The 6,689-nt window shown below is 39.5% G+C and overlaps 1 protein-coding gene across 1 annotated transcript; it reads right to left on the minus strand.

Annotated features, from left to right (window-relative positions):
* Nucleotides 1–484: 484 nt before the first annotated feature.
* Nucleotides 485–1,752, minus strand: arl14 (ADP-ribosylation factor-like 14). The gene has a single exon (XM_064992437.1). It carries the CDS (start codon nucleotides 1,522–1,524, stop codon nucleotides 910–912), a length of 615 nt encoding a protein of 204 aa, XP_064848509.1. The 5' UTR covers nucleotides 1,525–1,752; the 3' UTR covers nucleotides 485–909.
* Between the last annotated feature and the right edge of the window lie 4,937 nt (nucleotides 1,753–6,689).

Here is a 6,689-nt window from a genome sequence, read left to right on the forward strand (position 1 = left end):
GCGACAGCTTGACAGCCATGATCCGCACCCGCTCCTGAACGGACGGATAACCGTATCTCAGGACCCACTCCTGGAGAGCTACACATCGCATAGCCTTGCTACTGACCGAGCTCCCCCTGTCTCTCTACCCGCCTACGATGAGGTGAAGTACTTGCCAACATATGAGGAGACCGTGCAGGAGGGGGACAGAGGTCGGTTGGAGACCACGGAGCAAACGGGATAAGAACAGGAACCGGACACGTCCACCTGCGCCTCTCCAATAGTATGTCATCGCTGAGAGAACCAGGCTAACTGACCTTCACTGTCAGCATAATGACGTTTGATAACTCTCACAAGTGTTGTTTAGAGCCTATTATGTTAAACTAACACAGATTAATCAAATCGGTCACTCCTGAGTTTTAGTACGCAAGAAGTGCCATATAGCCTTACGCAAAAATGTAATACGTGTGAAAGAGGCCTTACATGTTTAAATGGGGAAAAGATATAGCATGTAGGGAAGACATTTTATTAGATACAAGACATATATATTAACTTATAGGTCTACATAAAAGATGAAAAGTGAATTTGACCATTTGGGGTGTGTTTTAACGCATTGCTCCCCAAAGTCCATAATGACATGTTAATTATTAGGTCTATAGGCGACTTAACATTATTTATGACCATATTTCTCAGAGGAAATCATCTGATACAAACGTATTAAATTTAGTTGGAAAAAATGTCATAGGCTGATTTAAAGTCAATTGAATAGCTTCGTGGATTGATTTCGTTTCCATGTAGTCTATTGCACTGTGACAACCTTTTCAAGAAACACATTGATCATAGAGTGAAATGTGATCTTCATCCGTAAACAATAAAAACAAATGATCATCATTTGTCAATAACTTTTGACATATCCTATCATTGCAAACATTACAAACCCCTTGACGTGACTGATTTTGATCGTAGATACTGCACTGTCTCTTTAATATTGTCTTGAACGTCCTCTGATGGTAGTTTGAGCAGGTGTGCCACCTTTTGGAAGCCCTCTATAAGCCCAGCACCGGTCACGGCAGAGCAGGGCTGAACAAACCAGTCCCGCTCAACGCTCATCGTCCTCAGGTGAAAGCGCTCGGTTATCTCCGTGACGGATACGGCCTCGGGAAGGTCCTGCTTGTTGGCGAGGATGACCAAAGGCAGACCCCGTAAGAATTCACTCCTCAGGGCGTGATCTAGTTCCCGCCGGGCCTCGTCCAACCGGCGCCTGTCTGAGCTGTCCACCACGAACACCAGTCCAGCAGTGTCCTGATAGAAGCTCTTCCAGTAGTGCCTCATTGTATTCTGGCCGCCCACGTCCCACACGGTCAGAGCAACTGTCTCCCTCTTCTTCTTGGCTTCTATCATCTCCACATTGAAACCGATGGTGGGAACGGTATTGACCGATTCGTTATATTTCAGTTTGTAAAGAAGGGTTGATTTCCCCGCTGAGTCGAGACCCAATAGGAGAACTCGGGCCTCGGGTTGGGGTCTCGATCCCCGCTGTCCCATTGTGGTAAAGCGTAACCCGACTACTTGGCAAAGACGCAAGTCAGGGAGATGCAGTGATATCACTGTTCTCTGCCTTGAGCTGCGGTGTTTACCCAGTGCGTTGCCTTTCTGTTACCAGGTAAGTGATTACATGCTACCTATAAACCTTTCGTTTACCGATAAGCAAGGGTCAAAGTAGGTCCTATATGAAGCAAGATATGACTGTTGTTTGGTTAGGAATTTATCCACCAAATGAGCCAGTCTAGCGTGAGTCAAATCAGTGCGCTGTTGACACAAACAATACAACAATGTGACACATGCGCAGATTTGATAGCCTAATGTTTTTATCACACTTCACATGGTAAAATCCTCCATGTGCATGGCATTTAACCTGCTCTAAAGACACATTGAAGCGTCACCTTGAATGGTCTGACCTTTACGTAAAGTTGAACAAAGTGTACGCATGGAGACGAACGCACGCACCCTCTATATCATCAGATAACAGTATATCATTGTCATTCAGATGTACTTAAGGCCAAGGCAACCATTGGTTATGTCATGTGTAGCCTAGCCTATAGCTAAAATAATATATGTGCCATTAGGACACCATATAGAATATATTGCATTTTCCACTTCAATCTGACAGATACAGGTACCTTAAATCACATTAAAACCATCAGACAGGCAATATAACTTACATTATAGTTACATATCAAACAATGGAGAACAATTCCAAAGGTGTTTAGATGAAAGAGAGAGATAAATAAAGAAATAACACATTTTTTGCTTGGTTCTCAGTTGCTGCCTGTAGCCTTCAGGCCTAGTATTACATTTAAACTAACTGGTCATATTCAGTTGCAACACAATCTTACACTCAATTAGTGCAAATATGTTTTTTTTTAAATCAGCAGATTTTGTGCGTTTTTGTGTGGCTTAATAATTAGTGTGAAATACAAACAAAATTGTGTGACTTAATTCGTAGCAAAAGACACATTTTTCGACTTCATTCATAGGAAAATTCATTTTGGGGGGGCAAACTTAGGAAAAAAAAATCTTTTGAAAGTTATTTGGAGCAGTGCATTTGGGGCAGTGGTGTTCCACACTGCTTATTTTTGTCCCACATATATATATATATTTATATAAACGTTAACAACCCAATATTGTTAATCGACCAGGATATCACTGAAATACTTATAATAAAATAGTAGCATTATGTTTTTTTAGTTTTTTATTTATGCCAATGATTTTTTTCTATGCTTTGGGATACTGTTGCTATGTCAGATTTTATGAGGGTTGCCAGATTGGAGTAAAAAGCTGTATTTGCCTGTTTTTTTGTGGTATCGATGAAGGTATTTGATTGAAGATGGGGATACATTTTCATGATGGGAAATTAATTCATCAATAAATGTGGGGAAACAGAATACCTGCAAAGAAAAATATGTTTGGTTTATATTCCCCTGGTGCAGCTGCATGGTATTTGCAACTATAACAAGTCTGAACTATGATCAATTAAGCCATATCATTGCAGTTGAACAGGTTCATGTAAAATAATGAATTATGTTGGTTTACACTTATGGCACTTCCAAGGCCGTTTCATGATGATTATTACCATCGTGTCAATCATGTTATGTACTTAGGCTATTGTAACAAGGCATTATAGGCCTACTGCCTCTGCCCAGAGGAATACTAGGCTTTCATGGTAATGGCCGCGAGAGTTCACTTTGCCACTTATGAGCCCTGTCTAGAGTCCCTGTTGAAGCTTTCACTTTCTTCTGCTACATTGGTGGCAGCGGTGGGATCACGTCCAGCTCATGCCTATTTATGTGATCTAGTGTTGGGAAGCATTCTGTTTTTCAACATTGTGTTGGGTGTAATTACATTGATATACTTAGTGAACAATTGTTAAGAAACAATGGGTGTGACGGATAAAAGTAGTAATTACAGCTGTGATCAAGCCTTACATCAAAGTTGGCTGAAGCTGAATGGAAAGTGCTATGCCCTGAACAGTTATTCAGAAGAAAAACCTCGGTGACTGTCTCATTTAAATAAGTTAACTCACTAGTGTGGACCCAAAACAAACATATTTTACACATTTACAAACTACCTGTTTAAAGTGTTATTACAAACCATGGTGTTCTCTTGTTACTGAAGTTTATAGAGCTAACAATCTGACAATGATCCACATCATATGGACAGACAAATAATGTAAGTGTGTTATGCAGCAAAACACAACTATCCTTTTAATTGGATGCAAACCAGTAATATGAATCACTGTTGATCCATCCTGTTCTGATCTAATGAGATGGCTGTAGGATTTTCTACGGCCTAGAATGGAGGCCTTTCCCAGTCAGGAAGGACGAAGCTAGGTCCCTCTTGGTTTCTCATTGGTGAAGACTGAACTCAAGTTAGGGGTTATATGTCAAACTCCCCTATACCACCTTGCCCAACATCTTATACCCCTGAGGTTATAAATAAAAACATGTTTTAAGGTGATATAACTTGTATCAGTATTATAGGCCTGTGAAACCCATATCCCAATAACAGCTTTCAGACTGAGAATTTCTCACTGGAAATTGCTGCTGACATTGAACATAGCCTTGGGTTAGGGTATTTAATTCATTTCATATTCTCCTATGCCTCTCTTCCCAACATGTTATACCCCATAGGTTGTAAATAACACCCTTTTTAAAGTGATATAACTTGTATCATTATTATACTGTAGGGCTGTGAACCCCATAGCTGAATGGCTTCAGACTGAGCTTTTTTTATGGAGAGCAATTTCCGTTTTATAACAGGCGGTGGCCATTTATTTACAGTAGTGTGTTGGTTAATTATTGCTTTCTTCAGTGGAAACACAGAATGTGTATAAAAATGCCAAATATACCAAAAGCTAAATCAAGCAGAGATTTACGACTATTTAACCATGTTAATCATTACTGAAAAATGCAAACTACAAAAATGTAACCAGTTATAGATAATGAATACATGACAACTAGATACAGATATTTGATAAATTATTCATACAAAATTCTAGGAGTTGGCTATAACATGAGTACAAACAATGTGAGTGTGTGTGTATGTGTGTAAATGTTCGTGTGTGTGTGTTTTATCATTTCCCATCATAAAAATGTATCCCCATTCCCCAATCAAGCATCTTCATCGATACACACAAAAAAAGGAAAAAAAGAAAGTGGAGCCTTGTAACATAGAAAACAGTATTGGTATATAAAAGAAAAAATAAGAACATAAAGCTACTGTTATATTACAATTATTTTGGTGACAACCTGGTTGATTGTGTTGTTAACGCGTTACTATTGCGTTATATTGTGTTGTTAACGCGTTACTTTAAAAATATAAATAAATGTGGGACACAAAAAAAGGCAGTGTAGAACACCATTGACCATCATCTCTCTAACAACTTTCAAAAAATATTTCCGAAGTTTGCCCTCCAAAAATGTATTTTCCTATGAATGAAGTCGCACAAAAATGTGTATTTTCCTAATAATTAATTTGCACAAAAAAAGTGTAATTTCACACGAATTAAGACACACAAAAACCCACAGAATCTGCTGAAATAGTTTTTGTACATATTTGCAAGAATTGAGTGTGAGATTGTGTTGCCAGATTACTTATGCTTGGTTTAAATATACACGTGATCTTTCCATACTCACTGGGCGCAGTTGTCAACTAATGTGAAATGTCAATGTGAAATCAACAAAAAATGTTCCCATGTCATTGGATTTAGGTTAAAAGCTGTGTGAAAAAATACGAAATTCCCTTAAATCCAATCCGTTTCCCACGCTGATTCAATGTCATCAAATGTCATTATTTGGTAGAAATGTCATGGAAACAACGTTAATTCAACCAGTTTTTGCACGGTGGAATCTTCATATTACTGTAAATGCCAAACGGTCCCATCAAGTTGCTGACTACAAATACAGCCCACCACAAAACAGATATAGATGAGTGTATTTCCAAACTCAGGCTGGAAAGAGAAAAAGACATATCACAATCAAACCCTGGTTGTGTTGATTGATTTCGATGCAGTAGTAGGCTGGTAGCCTAAAAAGGTAAAGTCGAAGTTCATGGGTGTGGCTCCTGCCCTTGGCATATCTCTTCAGTTTTACTGATACCATTGTTTCCCTTAGAAAAAAAGATTGCAGTCAGAGTGCAGTTTAACTGCAGTATGCTGAAAATACTGCATCCAAATAATACCACAGTCGACCGCAGTTACTGCACTTTTACAGTTTCAAAACTGCAATCTTTTTGTGTAAGCGTTGCGATGAGAAGACTAGTAACATAAATAAATAAATAAATAAATAATAATAAGTATCTTTGCTGTAGTCATTGTAGACATAAATGTTCTCATCCACATGACGGCGGCATTGTTCCTTTTTCTGCCAGCAGGTGGCTTAGGACTGCATATGTGCCAAAATAATCCACTTTATCGAGTCTATTATGAAGTCCGTTCCACAGGGTTTTAAATAGTTGACACCTGAATTGTGCTTAAATATGTTTTTACTGAATAGGCAGGCCTATGAATATACTGGTTAAAATGAAACTTGCTCATGCTGGATAACACGTCAAATAAAATGTAGGATAAATGTGCGCAAAGAACAATGGCACAATGAATGGACTAAGGCGACTCCAGAGTGGAGACACCTGATTAGGCTGTGCTTCCAAGCATACATTTTCATCCACAAATGTTAGATTAATTAATGATAATACAACGTTTGGTGTATTAAACTTAGGACAGTGGATGATAACAATCTGCTGGATAACATGCACCCAGATAGTAATCAATCCAATGTAATCCTTTTTCTCACTGGTCAGTGCAATGTGGTGCGGTCAAGCACATCCCCCTGAAACTTCTCTCAATCACTGATCTTCTGTCCCCTTGAGAGAAACACCGCACAAGTACGCCGCGGCGATTACCCACGATTGCGCAGAAGCCCGAGAAGCACCCTGCTAGAGAATGCTAAACTTTCTCATGAATAGAGACCAATTTAAAACCATAGTTGTCACTATGTTTCAGGATCGTGTCCATTTCTCTCTCGGCTTCATCCAAACTCCACCCGTCGGGTCATCCATTACATATACGAGTCCCGTGTCCCGGCGGCTGTAGTGCCATGAGTGGGGTCGCGTACTCCTCTCATGAATCCCGGCGTCATACGAGAGGTCCGGCC

Source organism: Oncorhynchus masou, chromosome 17 (assembly GCF_036934945.1).
Source record: "Oncorhynchus masou masou isolate Uvic2021 chromosome 17, UVic_Omas_1.1, whole genome shotgun sequence".
NCBI classification, from domain to species: domain Eukaryota; kingdom Metazoa; phylum Chordata; class Actinopteri; order Salmoniformes; family Salmonidae; genus Oncorhynchus; species Oncorhynchus masou.